The sequence below is a fragment of the Perognathus longimembris genome, chromosome 2 (genome assembly GCF_023159225.1).
Source record: "Perognathus longimembris pacificus isolate PPM17 chromosome 2, ASM2315922v1, whole genome shotgun sequence".
Classification (NCBI taxonomy): Eukaryota; Metazoa; Chordata; class Mammalia; order Rodentia; family Heteromyidae; genus Perognathus; species Perognathus longimembris.
In genome coordinates, this window is record NC_063162.1 from 59,553,666 (window position 1) to 59,569,453 (window position 15,788).

General features: G+C 42.9%; 1 protein-coding gene across 1 annotated transcript in view; it reads right to left on the bottom strand.

Annotated features, from left to right (window-relative positions):
* Positions 1 to 15,788, bottom strand: part of Frmpd2 (FERM and PDZ domain containing 2) — a 111,138-nt gene that overhangs the window by 50,762 nt on the left and 44,588 nt on the right. The window contains exons 13-15 of the mRNA XM_048336023.1: positions 14,956 to 15,111; positions 9,693 to 9,878; positions 472 to 628 (exon numbers count right to left, since the gene is read on the bottom strand). Coding sequence (XP_048191980.1) covers positions 472 to 628; positions 9,693 to 9,878; positions 14,956 to 15,111 — 499 coding nt within the window. The remainder of the gene's footprint in view (positions 1 to 471; positions 629 to 9,692; positions 9,879 to 14,955; positions 15,112 to 15,788) is intronic.

Below are 15,788 nucleotides of genomic sequence, written 5' to 3' on the forward strand. Positions count from 1 at the left end.
AGACTCTATCAGTTAAATTCTTGGGCCAATTTATTTTTGTTCTTACCAATCTGAGAAAATAATTGCACTCCATTTTTACTGTGTTACTGTCATTACTAGGCATATTAAAGACTCTAAAGAATTCTAGATCAATTGCGTCTGTTTGTACAAATTTTCTTGCAAATTAACAAATGCCAAAAGTGTATGTTGAGAATGTACTACCAAGTGCTAGTGGCTCATGTGTGTAATCCTAACTACTCAGTAGACTGAGGTTTGAGATTCACAGTTCAAAACCAGCCCAGGCAGACAAATCCGAGTCTCTTATCGCTAATCAACTGGCAAAAAAGCAGAAGTGGAGGCATGGCTCAAGTGACAGAGCACCAGCCTTGAGTGGAAAAAGCTAAGAGGAAGCATGAGCCTCTGAGTTCAAGCCCCACTACTGGCACGAGAGAGAGAGAAACAGACAGACAGAATGTAGCATCATCTACTCACCAGTTGAAAGGTGGCAAGTGTGCCCAGAGTCCATCTGTGCATTAAACGCATGCTGGGCAGAGCAGAGCCCCAGTAAATATTTACAGATCTTGGCTGAATCAGTGACAAACGTGTACTTTTTCCCAGTAATACTGCTGGTGATGGTGAACTTTTTTCGCTGAAGGAAGCAAACACAGACTTTAATGCTTGATATCTCTTACCCATCCACTGAAGTGCAAGTGTAGAGAGCATAATAAAATGTTCAGCTTCATTTGTCAAGTCAGGATACAGAAAGGCCACCCATGTGACCATGTTCATATAGAAACAACCGAAATGCCTTTCAATGGATGAATGGGTTGAGCAAATATCACACACACACACACACACACACACACACACACACACACACACACACACAAAATGGGGTTTTACTCATCCTTCCAGAAAAAAAGATACACAATATTTGCAAAGAAATGGATGGGCCTGGTAAAGAATTATGTGAAGTGAAAGTCAGGCAAAGGACATATTTTCTCTCACATATGGAAGCTAAATCTACTTTATAAATATATATATGTAAACATCTATAGGGTCACATGCATAAGTGTACAAATGTATTAACTAAAATGTGGTATATAGAGGGGAGGATTCCAATGGTATAACTCCTTTGAACAATTGACTTACAGTCTAACAAATGAATACCAGAAAGGTGGGATTTGAGATGTTGGGAGATGAGATTAAGAGGAGGAGGGTAAACAAATGGAGAAAGAAAGAGTGGGAGAATGCAGTCATAGTAGTCAAGGTATATATGTGAAAACAGGACACGGTAAATAGAGGGGATAGGTGGGATTGGGAGAGGTGGGAGGGAACGATACAGGGGTGACATGGATCAAGATGTATTATATTCATAAACTGACATGCTGACTTGAAATTCCTTTGTACAACTACTTAAAGATAATAAAATTACAATAACAAAAATATGCTTGGCCCGATGCCCATTATCAGCATATCAGCAGCCCAAAGTAGATGGGAAGCATTTTCTGACAATAGCCCTATATTTTTTCTTGAACTAAAAAAAAAAAAATCATTTTCTGTTTCTCTCATTCATAAGTCAAATGCACACTTGGCAGACAATTGTTACTTGCTAAGGAGTGTGCGAGATGGAAAGAGTGAGAGAAATCAGGTGCACACATCACCCTGAGCAAGGAGCCAACATCCTTCTCAATGTGCATTGTGAAGAGGCCAGTGAATATTCAATCTAAAAATTCCAAGACGTTATAGACAGAGCTCAGCTAGTAGGCAGGATATAAAAAAAAAACCAAGAAAAGAAAACTGTACCTCTATATGTGTTCTAATATTTTTGTTGCAATGAGACAAAGAAGCAACAGAAAACGAGTGGGCTGCTGGAAGCTATGGCAGGTGGGCACTTCTTGTGATTAGTGATCACAGAAAAACAGGGAGCTGTGAGCAGACTGGTAGACACCAGTGACTACCAAGATGGCCGCCAGACACCAGCCAACCCCGGGCCTTGTTATACCGTATAATAACACATTAACAGAGAAATGTGTTACATACAAAGAAAGGCACACCGGGCCCACATGCAAAGTGGTGTGTACTCTCTGGGTATCTTTCCCTTTCCCTTTTCCTGGAAAAAGCATTTCTATTCAAACCCTTCCCACAAAACACAGTGTATGTCTTTGTTTATGCTCACTATATCCATGAGTGCCCTGTTGGGTTTCTTTTCTTGAACATATTTTCACTTTGCTGTTTTTGTGGGGGTTTTGATGCCATGGGTGGGGGTTGAATTCAACACCTGGGCGCTTAGCTTTTTCACTTAAGGCTGGCACTTTACCACTTGAGCCACAGCACCACTTATGACTTTTGGTGGTTAATTGGAGGTAAGAGTCTCATGCCCCAGCTGGCTTCAAATCATGGTGCTCAAATCTCAGGCTCCTGAGTACTTGGATTTCAAACATAAGTCATCGGCATCCAGCTCGACGCCGCCTCCTCCCCCTCCCCCTCCTCCTCCTCCTCCCAGTACTGGAAATTGAACTCAGTGCCTCACATTTACTAGATAGGCACTTTACCGCTTCATCCACAGCTTCAATCCTTCTTCATATTGGTTATTTTCAAGGTAGAGCATCACTTAACACCCAGGCAAACCTGGACTGTGATCTGCTACTTGTTCTTTCCTGTGTCTGTGCCCACTGTGCTTCGCTTGCCATAACAGGCACCTGCTACCACACTGTGCCATTGGTTGAAATGAAGTCTCATGAACTTCTTTTTGCTCAGGATGGGCTTAATCTCAATTCCTCCTTCTCTGCCTCTCAAGTGGCTAGGATTACAGGCTTGAACTACTGCATTTGGCTCACTTTATTTTTGCTTTAGAACTAGCCTGAGGCTGATTTCTATCCTACATGAAGGAAAAGATTATCTGCCCAGCTGGTGACAGCTTTCTGGCAGGCACAGTTACAGTTCTGTGCCAGGTTCTATTCTGAGGGCTTTGAGGATATTACACCTTTTTTGTCTTCCCAGTTACAGAATTGAGAGAGAATCTGTCATTATCTCAGTCTTACAGGTGAGTAAATGGAGCATGAGTCCTCATGATGCAGAAGGAATTGAAGTCACTGCACCAGGAAATGCTTCTCTACATTTTATTTTCAAGACCTATATGCAAGATGATAATATTTATATAGCTCGCTGGCTAAACTGGTCAGGTCTGCCACTTGGGGATATTTATGTTGAGTTTTGCAGACACCACAACTTTTTGTAATATGTAATTCTAATTATCTCAAATTAGTAAAATGTTATTAAATATAAATCCATATATATCATTCAAATAAAATGCCTAGTCTAGATATTAAAGGCTCATGCCTAATCCTGGCTAATCAGGAGGCTGAAGTCTGGAGGATCACAGTTTAAAACCTGCCCATGCAGACAAATCCATGAGACTTGCATCCCCAATTAACTAGCAAAAAAGCTAGAAGTGGGGGTGTGGCTCAACTGATAGAGCACTAGCCTTGAGAGGAAAAAGCTAAGCAAGAGTGTGATTCCCTGAGTTCAAGACCAGTACACACACTGAATGAATGAATGAATTGATGTTTAGAACAGTCCTCCCACCACTGAAATTTCTGATCTTCCCAAGGGCAAATCTGTTTCAATTCCATTTCCATTGGTTTGTCAAACACTAATGAAAAGCAGGAAAGTGTTTGTTGCTTGTCCTCTGAGAAATTCCTTTTGCCCACTAACCTAATTTTAGATAAATTTCATCATTCATAAATATCCTTCACTCTTCCTGACAAATGTATCTTCTAAGTCTCCTTGGGTCAGTTTAGATGAATTCTCAGTCCAATGCTATACCTAGCATTTCTTGACATTTCATATTTTTCTCAAGAATTCTTAGTACTATACTTAATAATTCGTCCTTAGTATTCAGTGGATCATCTTGTATATACTTTTCCAAAGTTGAATACATATTTGTCACTGCCTGGTGTTATCATTTTATTCAGTGCTGACAAGTTTATATTAAGCTCAGTCAGGAATTTAATTTTGTTTAGTAACTAAGACACTTTTTCAGGTCTAATAAAGATTCTTGAGGAAAAAATAGAGATTCTTGAAAAAATTCTTGAGGAAAAAATCACTCACACAAAGAGGGAGAGAAAGAGAGAGGGGGGAGGAGGAAGGTAGGGAGAAAAAGAGAAGAAGAGAGACGGGAGAGCGAGGAGAAGGGAGAGGGCAAGATGGAGAGGTAATGAGGAGGAGTGAGAGAGGGAGGGAGGAAGAAAAGAAGGAAGAGAGGAGGGGATGGAGAGAGGGAGGAGGAAAGGAAGGGACAAGGAGGGAGAGAGTAAGGGAAAGGAAGAGAGGGGGAGATTCAGTTTGAAACCTGTCAGCAGAACTGTCCTTTGGGATGTTGGAGTACTAAGGGATTAAACACCAAGAGTGAAAAGCCATCTATTTCTTACCATAAAGCTGAAAACAATCTTGATGGCAGTGGTTAGGTTTTTATTTCTATTTATCCTCACTCTGATAGTATCATTTGATGGGAAATTTACATCTGCACCAAAGTTCCTCCTGTGCATGCATTTCTTTGCTGTATAACTCCAATCTCACTTCCCCACACAACCCTGAAAACCTTTGCTACCCTGCTTGCCCCTAAGGCTGCAATACTAACATTCTGAGTGCTTCTGTCCCTACCACCTCTTTTGTTGGAAAGCATCAGTTTTCCATTTCAAACTGTTTACTCCTTGTAGTTTTATTGTTGCTATTTGCTTCCCTGATTGCTTATTCAAAACCTTTCTGTTTTGAATTGAAGACCCAGAATTGAACCCACAGAACTACGCCTACTTAATCTTTGATAAAGGAGCTAAAACAATAGTATGGAAGAAAGATAGCCTCTTTAACAAGTGGTGCTGGCAAAACTGGCTCAACACATGCAACAAACTAAAACTAGATCCTTATATATCACCCTGCACCAAAATCAATTCCAAATGGATTAAAGACCTTGAAATCAAAACAGGCACCCTGAAAACACTAAAGGAAGGAGTAGGAGAAACACTTGGGCTCCTTGGCACAGGACAGAACTTCCTTAACAAAGACCCTGAAAGGCTACAAATCAAAGAAAGGTTGGACAAATGGGACTGCATCAAACTTCAGAGCTTCTGCACTGCAAAGGACATAGCTCTCAAGATAAACAGAAAGCCCACAGACTGGGAGAAGATCTTTACCGGACATTCAACAGACAAAGGCCTCATCTCTAAAATATATGCAGAACTAAAAAAATTACCTTCTTCCAAAACAAAACCGCAAAGAACCAATAGCCCCCTCATCAAGTGGGCTAAAGACTTACAAAGAAACTTCTCTGATGAGGAAATGAGAATGGCCAATAGGCATATGAAAAAATGTTCTACATCACTGGCCATAAAGGAAATGCAAATCAAAACAACATTGAGATTCCATCTCACCCCAGCAAGAATGTCATATATCAAGAAAACTATGGGGCTGGGGATATAGCCTAGTGGCAAGAGTGCCTGCCTCGGATACACGAGGCCCTAGGTTCGATTCCCCAGCACCACATATACAGAAAACGGCCAGAAGCGGCGCTGTGGCTCAAGTGGCGGAGTGCTAGCCTTGAGCGGGAAGAAGCCAGGGACAGTGCTCAGTCCCGGAGTCCAAGGCCCAGGACTGGCCAAAAAAAAAAAAAGAAAACTAATAATAACAATTGTTGGAGGGGATGTGGCCAAAAGGGAACCCTACTTCATTGTTGGTGGGAATGTAAACTGGTTCAGCCACTCTGGCAAGCAGTATGGAGATTCCTCAGAAGGCTCAATATAGAACTCCCCTATGACCCAGCAGCCCCACTGTTGGGTATCTATCCAAAAGCCCACAAACAAAATCACAGTAATGCCACCAGCACAACAATGTTCATCGCAGCACAATTTGTCATAGCAAGAATCTGGAACCAACCCAGATGCCCCTCCATAGATGAATGGATCAGGAAAATGTGGTACATATACACAATGGAATTTTATGCCTCTATCAGAAAGAATAACATTGTTCCATTTGTAAGGAAATGGAAGGACTTGGAAAAAGTTATACTAAGTGAAGTGAGCCAGACCCAAAGAAACATGGACTCTATGGTCTCCCTTATTGGGAATAATTAGTACAGGTTTAGGCAAGCCATAGCAGAGCATCACAAGGCCCAATAGCTATACCCTTATGAACACATAAGATGATGCTAAGTGAAATGAACTCCATGTTATGGAAACAATTGTTATATCACAGTTGTAACTACTTTCAACGTCCTATGGGTATGTGTAGTTTCTATTATTGATGATGTTCTTGTATCACCTTCCTATGGTTGTACCTACACTATCTCTGTAATCTTATCTGAGTATATTGGAAACCGTGTTTACTGGTATTGGAAGTAAGAAATTCAAAGGGAATACCAAATTTGAGAGACACAGGGTAAAAAAGGAGAAATAACTACAAAAGCAATACTTGCAAAACTGTTTGGTGTAAGAGAACTGAACAGCTGGGGGGGGGAGGGAAAGGGGGGAGGGAGGGGGGCATGAGGGACAAGGTAACAAACAGTACAAGAAATGTATCCAATGCCTAATGTATGAAACTGTAACCTCTCTGTACATCAGTTTGATAAAAATTTGAAAAAAAAAAACCTTTCTGTTTTGATACATCTTGGCAAACCTACAATAATTTTCCAGGCAGAGGCAGATGCAGGGAAATCCTTCCAGCACCCTCACCTGGGAAGACCTTTCCTGGAAGGGCTGGGACAGTGTGTTCACCTGTTCCTATAAAATGTGGGAAGTAAAATATTTCCACCATTGTCAGTCAAGACTACTGAGTCTCCAACTTGTGTTCTGCTAGAGTTTGGATCTTAAATGTCCACTGAGATCCATATGTTAAAGGTGCAGTCCTCAGGGTGGAGCTATTGGGAGATGGTAGACTCTTTAGGAGGTGTGGTCTAGTGGGAGGAAGTTAGGTCATTGGGGATGTGTCCTTGGAGTATTAGTATTAGTACTCTACTCTCTTCCCCTGTCTCTTTGCTCCTTGGCCATAACATACATGGTTTTGCTCACTGGCCTCACCACAAGCCCAAAGCAACACAGATAGTCAATCCCAGACTGAAGCCTCTACAGTCATGAGCCTAACTAAAACATTTTCTATTTAAAAATTAAACATTTTGGGTATTTTGTTACAGTGATGGGAAGCTAACACATGAAATGAGGTAGTGCTGATGATCTGGGAAAAAATCCCTCTGAAGAGAAATTGAGATGGGGCTACTGTTAGTGAGCTTTACTGATGTGGCTTTCAGTCTTCTTTGCAATCATTACTTCCTTAGCGGGCATCTCAGAACACCCTTTCCACTGGGATAAACCACCCAGCTCTCAACAAAAGGGGGAAGGGGCAACAGCATTAGCAACTGATCATGTCCTGCAACATACTACACCTAAGTGGGAGTTGATATGAGTCAGTAGCTGGTGTGAAGGATAATTTTGTACTCATTAGAAATTTTAAACTACAGTGGTACTGTGGCTCAAAGTGGTAGTCTTGAACTGAAGAGCTCAGGGACAGCACCCAGGCCCAAAGTTCATACACCATAATGGGTGAGAAGAAAGAAAAGAAAGAAAGAAAGAAAGAAAGAAAGAAAGAAAGAAAGAAAGAAAGAAAGAAAGAAAGAAAGAAAGAAGAAGAAAGAAAGAAAGAAAGAAAGAAAGGAAGGAAGGAAGGAAGGAAGGAAGGAAGGAAGGAAGGAAGGAAGGAAGGAAGGAAGGAAGGAAGGAAATTTTAAACTATAATTAAATTCTCTAAAACACCCAATCACAGGAGGCTGAGATGTGAGGAATGAGATTTGAAGCCAACCCAGGCGCACACATGTAGTCTTAGGTACTCAAGAGGCTGAGATCTGAGTTCAAAGACAGTCTAGACAGAAAGTCTGTGAGACTCTTATCTCCAGTAAACTACCAAAACACCAGGGATGGAGCTGTGGCTCAAATGGGAGAGTGCTCCCTAGCTTTGAGCAAAAAACACAAAGGGAGAATGCTCAGACTCTGAGTTCAAGCTCCAGGACTGGCACACACAAAAAGGGTTTTGGGTTTTTTAAATTTATTTTCTCATTCTAAATAAATGTTCCCTTTCATTGAGTGCCTTATAACTTTATATTCTTTTCCTTAAAGAGGATCCTACATGGCATACATCTTCTGCTCTTGCATTTCTGTTCAACAATTTAAACTAGGGCTGATGAGAAAGAACAATAATCAAAATATGTAGACTTCTTGCTTTAGAAGGAACACTTGTTGAAGTGAACATCAAATTATGCACGCATGTCAATACACCAATGAAGCATAATCTTTGAAAATGGAATCTTAGCCAGGTCCTGGTGACTCACATCTGTAATCCTAATCCTGTCTAAGATCCAGAGGATTATAGTTCAAAACCTGCCTACCAGGAAAAGCCTGCCAGACTTCACCTCCAAAATAATGAGCACAAACTGGAGGCATAGTTCAAGTGGTAGAGCATAAATTGACCAAGTATGAGTCCTTGAGTTCAAACCACAATCTACCTTCAAAATAAATAAAGAAAGAAAGGACACCTCTCTTGGCCCTGCCTCTTCTCTGCAGATTGGTAAGATGACTGCTCAGTGATTATTTGAAGCATCTTGACTTTAGCTGTTAGTAAACAAAATTGAAGCTAGCTTCCTGAGCTGTTTCTCATATTGTTCTCAGAGTTGCCTATTTTGTGCTTGCAGGAGCATAAAATGCTAAAGTCATTTTCTGTGAAAGATGCTAAGTTGGTGGCGAGCAGCTGGGGGCCTTCCTTCATGAGATAATTTCTTTTCCCAGAAAAATAAAGCATTCATGCCAAGAAAGATGATCATCGGGGGATGGGAATCAGAATTAAGTAGTTTTTCTTAAGCTATTAAGTTTGTCTTATGGACCCAGTAACTTCCCAGCTTTACTCAAACAAGGTCCCTGATATAGGAAAAATAAACACTCATAAATTTAGGCCAATTTATATATAAAGTACTTACTGGAGGCGAAAGGGCTGGATTTTATCACTTCACAAACTCCATTTTTGGCCAGGCTCCAATGGCTCATGCCTATAATCCTAGATACCCAAGAGCTAAGATCTGAGGATCATGGTGTGCAAAGCCAGCCCAGGCAGGAAAGTCCATGAGACTACTATCTGCCAAAAAACTGGAAATAGAGCTGGGCTTGAATGGTAGAGCACTAGCCTTGAGCACCAAAGCACTTAGACCCTGAGTTCAAGCCCCAAGGCTGGCACAATCCCATAGCACATGTGTCATCCATGAGCAACAGGCCAGGTGCCTGGACTCATGGTGTACAAGGGGTAATTAACAAATGAAAATGATTCAAACCTTGCAGAATCCTCTCAGCCTATAGACTCCTTATCCTCCATCTTCCATCTCCAACCTGATTGTCAACATAGATGGGATCCCCAGTGCAAGGAAACTTCCCAGAGGGCAAGTGTAACCCTTGAGGCTGTGAATGAGCTAGTGAAGGATGATGGGAAGAAATGGCCTCTTGCAGACCTTCCCAGACCTCTTAGTAGACTCCGCCCAAATATCCTCAGTGCATCAGAATATCGATGCCAGGATGGTAGCAACTTTGTCAAAAAATGTATCTGTCACTTCTCACTCCTTTAAAGATGCACAGATCAAAAAGAAAACAAAGCACACATCACTCATCAAATTTAGCCACACTCACACAAGTCGAGATCTTCCCAGTTTCTCTCCACAGAAACCATGAGGTTGCAATTCTGCTATTGTTTTTCACTTCATAGACTATGATGCCTCTGGCACAGATCCCCAAGGCCATGTCCCCTTCTGGTCTCTTCTTCTCTGGGAAAACTCGGTGAATGAACACTCCATATTCTGGGAGCTGTTGGGTAACCTGGAGAAAGGAGAAAGGCCAGTTTCGGAGACACCACTCTACTGGTTCAAGATACAGGGCCTCAATCCACCTCATGAACAATGCATTGGTTTAATTCTACCTTCACTGTGTACGTTAAAGAAACAGCTAAGCATATTTCCTTACTCTAGAAATATCCCCACCGCTTACTTGATTTCTTTCTTCCTTTCTTTTTATTTTCTTTCTTTTGTGCTTGTGCTGGGGCTTGAACTCAGTGCCTGGACACTATCTCTTAGCTTTATCACTGTACCACTCGAGCCATAACTCCACTTCTGCATTTTTTTTCTAGTTAATTGGAAACAAAGCCATGATCCTTAGAGCTCATGCTCCTGAATAGCTACAGGCATGAGACACTAGCGCCCAGCTCATTTTGGTGTTTAGAGTAAAATAGTCTTCTGCAAGACACAATGTTGTCATTAAGAAAAAAGTTGTCTTATGCCCATGCAAGCCCACAGTGGCTCCGAGGGGACCAGTGCCCATTCCCCAGCTACAAAGGGCCCCATCAGGGCAGGACTCTTCATTGAGCAACTGTCTCCTTTGTCTTAATTTCACCTCTTTGGGAGTATCAAACACAGGTTTGAGTCTCTTTTTAACTTTGGAGAGAAATTATTTGTTGTTGTTGTCATTGTCATCGTCATCATCATCATCATCAAGCTCACCCCAAATTTACTGAGCACTTACTGAGCACCAGTGCTGAAAGAGCCACAGCCACACTGGTATGTAGTTAAGATATGGCACATTTTTCAATCAATTTGAGTAATGTGCCAAAGTTCCCACTTTGGGAATGTAGACATGTGAGTATTTGCTCCTGAGTCTACACCATCAACAAGCAAAATGCATAAAGATTGATAAAGATTGGGAACACATGAACATATATAAAATCACCAAGGGCATCTTCCTAGCTACGTAGGAGGCTGAGATGTAAGGATCACAGTTCAAAGTCAGCCCAGGCAGCAACGTCTGTGAGACTCTTAACTCCAATAAGTCACCAAAAAGCTAGAGGTCGAGCTGTCGCTCAAGTGGTAGAGCACTAGCCTTGAGTACAAAAACTCAGAGACAGTGTCCAGGACCTGAATTCAAGCCCCAGGACTGGCACAATAATAATAATAACAACAATAATAATAATAATAGTATATTGTCTGTCTCCTCTCTGCTATGAAGTCTCCCATGGTGCCATTCCTCTTCCATCCCACATGGGGATTCTCTCAAAGGGAGATAAGTGGGCCAGGGCCATCCCACCCGGATCCCCTGTCTTCCTACAGCAGACAGCAAAATAAGATCGGAACCAGGAGCACCCCACTGCACCCTTGCTGTTCTGAAAATGGTTGGAAGTCAATGGATTGTTGTTTCCAGATACTAGCCAAGAAATTCACAACAGGACATGTGCTTTGACTCTTATCACTTAACCTCTGAGAATCTGTCCTAGGAGAAGAGGCTGAATAATACAGACAAGTCCTTCTCATGGTTTTTTTCAATGCAGACTTTCATGGCTCAGTTGGAGGTAGGCAAGGAGAGGGGGGCCAGCTCCTGGGTGGTAAATGATTTCCTGAAGACAGAACTGCTTTAAACGAATAATCAAGCAGCTCGTACAAAGGGTATTTATAAAGCATCTGCAGTCATCTAGGGAATGCATTTTGTAAAGTGGAGAAAATACAGAATATAGATTCTAACAGGCTGAGAGAGAGAGAGAGAGAGAGAGAGAGAGAGAGAGATTTTTTAATTAACACATCACAACCCCTTCTGGTGTGCGAGCATGGCTCCACGGCCGAGCAAGTGCGCTTAACAGTGAGTTAACCTTGAACAGGTGGTTGTGGGATTCACATACTCTTGAGCAGCACATCTCCCCAACAGAGGATGGGGTTCTGTGGTAGCCATGCTGGACTGCTGCCAAGCCTGCTTCTAGTGGAAAGTAATGAATTGGAAGGATTGGCATCTGGGAATTAGGTCAGCCCCACCAGGCAGCCACCTGGGAATGCTTTCCTTTTTTTCTATTTTTTAAAAGAAAAAAGAGCCAAGAGGAGCTATAATTAAATAATCCAGTGACTATTTGCAGAACAGACTCTGCAGTGGGCTAGGAGGCTCCAGGGCCCTCCAGGAGTTCACAGCTTCCTTCCTGCAAGTGATGAGAACCAAGACTGGGACACCAGGTAGGCTCCACAGTGCACAGCACTAAAGTTAAAACTGCTCACCACCTTTGACCTGGAGGTGAGATTCTGTCACTAACTAACTAGGCAGAAACCCAGCTAAAGATTCATGTGAAAAAACGCTAACCTCTGTATGGTTGCCTTAGTTCCATGTTGTGTCAAACAATAGAGCACAGGAGGAGAAAACTATGGATTGTTAAACTCCGTTTTCCAAATTTTAAGGATATGAGATTATTGTGAATACTTCTACATGGAAGCCAGGTGCCAGTGCCTATAATCTAGTACTCAGGAGGCTGAGATCTGGGAATCAAGGTTCAAAGCCAGCCCAGGCAGGAAAGTCTTTATCTCCAGTTAACCAGCAAAAAGCCAGAAGTGGAACTGTGGATTGAGCAGTAGAGCACCAGCCTTGAGTGAAAAAGCTAAGAGACAGTGTCCAGGCCCTGAGTTCAAGCCCCAGTAGTGGCACCAGGGTAAAGGTGTATGTATATGTGTCTATATATAATAAGTATCAGTCCACCTTTAAATATATATGCATATGTATGAATGCACAGAACAAAGAGAGAAAGACAAAGCCACCACAATATAGGTGTGCTAATTCCACAGGGCAGAATGATGAGGATGCTCACATTCCTAAAAGACTTTGTTAAGAAAAAAAAAAAAAACTCAGGCCTTAATGCAGAGGGTCCTAGTATATTCTGGGGATGACTGTGTCTCCATTAAGCTCTCTGTACCAAGAAGAAAGAGCCAAGCTGAGTGCTGTAGGCTCATGCTTAGAATCCTACCTATGTAGGAAACTGAGATCTGAGGATTGTGGTTCAAAGCCAGTCCAGGTAGGAAAGTCTGTGAGACTCTTAGCTCCAAGTAACCATCAAAAAGCAGGAAGTGGAGCTGTGGCTTATGTGGTAGAATGAACAGAGACAGTGCCTGGACCCTGAGTTCAAGCTCCAAGAACAGCAAAATAAGAAGGGGAGGGAGAGAGGGGGAGGAAGGGGGAGAAGGAACAGTCAGCCTACAGCATTAGCAACTGCATCTAGCCCATCAAATAGCAAGTATGAAATCCAGAGTATTCCTTGACACCAAAGAAGGTTGCATGCAAATGTAATAAAATTGATTCAGTGCATCTATGAAAAACTAGAGAAAATGGGAGAATGTTGTATTTTTTGCTTCTGAGATGGTGGCTGCTTTTGCAGTTGTTTTTCATAATTCAAGCCAGGGGAGGGAACATCTGTCAGCATCTGTCTTGCAAGAATGTCATGCTGTGCGGAGTTCTTGGTCTCTTGAATCAATTCTTAAGTTCTGTGGCCACTGCCATCAGAGGGCTTTAAAGTCTCCACTTGCTTCCCATCAAGGGAATGAGTGCTGCATCCTGTGGTTAGTGAACGTGCAGTGTGGACCATGGAATGCAGGAAGCACTATCCAGTCGTTGCTTCCTTACTGAAATCCTTGCAGACTGGCCCCATGCTAGGCATGAGCATGGCTGCAATAAAGGCCAGGCCACAAAGAAAAAGCCAGACCCCACCTTGTTCGCTCTGCTTTCAGGTACCTGTCTCTATGAAAAGAAAGAAAACATGGACAAAATGGAGCTTCCTTTAAACACTGCTCATTCAAAGCCAAACATCAGTGGCTCATGCCTGTAATCCTTGATTCTCAGAAGGCTGAGATCTGAGGATCAAAGTTCAAAATCAACCTGGGCAGGAAAGTCTGTGAGATTCTTATCTCCAATTAAGCACCAACAAATCTGAAGTGGAGCAGTGGCTCAAGTAGTAGAATGCTAGCCTTTAGCATAAAAAGCTCAGGACAGCACCAGGGCCTTGAGTTCAAGCCCCAGGACCAGCACAAACAAAAACAATAACAACAACAAAAAACATTCCTTCAAAGCCAGGCACCAATGGCTCAGCCTATAAACCTAGCTACTCAGAAAGCTGATATCAGAGGATCATGGCTCAGAGCCAGTGAGGGCAGAGAAATCCCTGAGACTCTTATCTCAAACTAACCAGCAAAAAGCCAGAAGTTGAAGTGTGGCTCAAGTGGTAAAGCTCCACCATTGAGGATTAAAAGCTAAGGCAGACTGCAGTGCCCTGAGATCAAGCCCCAGTACCAGCACCAAAACAAAAAACAAACAAATTAAAACCCTGCTTGTCAAATCTAAAGGTCCAGCCACATATCCTGTCTCAGAAGATCTGAGGGCCCCTTTCATGCACCGCATGCCCAGCTGTACCTGCAAGGAAGTCAGCCACTCCTGCCCTGCTCCCACCTGGAGTGGCTGGGAGGTTGTTCTTATGGTGTGTTTTTATCTCATAGCTGCCTCTGCCCCTAGCAGAGGACAGGAACTCATTGGACCAGAAGTGCAGACTCCATTTTTCCATCCCCCACAGTACTTGACCACAGTGGAGGGAGATGGTGGGCCAGAGAAGGTATTCATCATTGCAGATGCCCACAAATATGGGAAGGGAATGAAATGTCACTGCTTTGGTTCCAGGGGTATAGAGACTGGAACGCACTTTGCCCCTTGTACAGGGAACATGCAGGCTGTGCTGGACTGTAGTCAGTGATCTGTACACAAGAGGCCTTCTAGTGGCTTCGCATTGGCTCACTTCTGTGTGTACTTCAGTCATCCTGTGTGTCACCTATGACAGATGTGGTCTACCTCCAAAGTGCTGAACTGCCCCCTCTAAGGTTAAAGCAAAGACCCACAGTAGTCTCTAGCCTACCCATCTTTGAAGGGAACATTTCCAATGCCGCCTGCTTCTACAATCATCTCCCTGACCCTCAGGTTGATGGGAGCTCCTTTCTTTGCATCTTAAGGCTCTGATTAGTACCTCCCTGTGCATCTGGTTCCCAGAGACAGCTCCAAGAGGATCACTGATGGCATTCCTTGAATCCCAGCCCCTCTCTGAAGAGCCAGAAGGCCTCACCCTCAAGAACTCCAGCTCAGCTTCCTCTCTCCACAGCTCAGCACTGAGCCGGTGCATCTCAGACACTTCAACCTGGACCCGAAGAGCAGTCATTCTGTCCAGCAGACTGGCTGGGATGTAATCTTCAACTCGGAAATAAGCCTTACTCTCCACCTGCTGGAAACAGGAGAGAGGAAAGGAGTTAAGCCTAAAAACTTTCTAGAGGATTCCAAACAGACAGTGTGTCTGTAGATACAATCCCATCAGGCCTTGGGGAAAGGATGGTCCTTCAAGGTGCCCCATAAAAAGTAGGGCCAAATGCTAGGACATGAGCAAAACAGTGAGAAGCAAACAGCCCTCCCTCCATTTTTGAGCCCCTCCTTAAACTGCAGTGGGCTCTTTTGCTCCTCCATACAACCTTGTAGGAGAGCGGTATCTAGCATTGCCTTTGCCATGATAAAGAGGGAAATCATTCTGTAAGAGGCAACCTAAAAAATGCTTTTGTGGTGAATGAATTGAAATTATCTCAACTTTTTGCACATGTTCCCTCTGATCTGAGCTGTTCTCTCCTGCCTTCCTGCAATCCCTCCAGGCTCCAGGAAAGAGAACAGTCACTGATAAGCATCTTGCATGGAAAGCAAATTCAAATAGTCAGTGCCTATTTCTTTTCATCAAAAGAGCAAAGAGCAGCAGAAAACTCAGGGGACCCCTGCCAGCCAACTTGCTCCGGTTCCCTTCCAGTGATAAAATGGTAACACTTGGGAACTTCCAGAGACAAAGACTGAAGTAGTGGTCAGCAGGCCACATCTTCTCCTTGGGACTGTTTTAACTGTGCATACCTTTCTCACTATCTG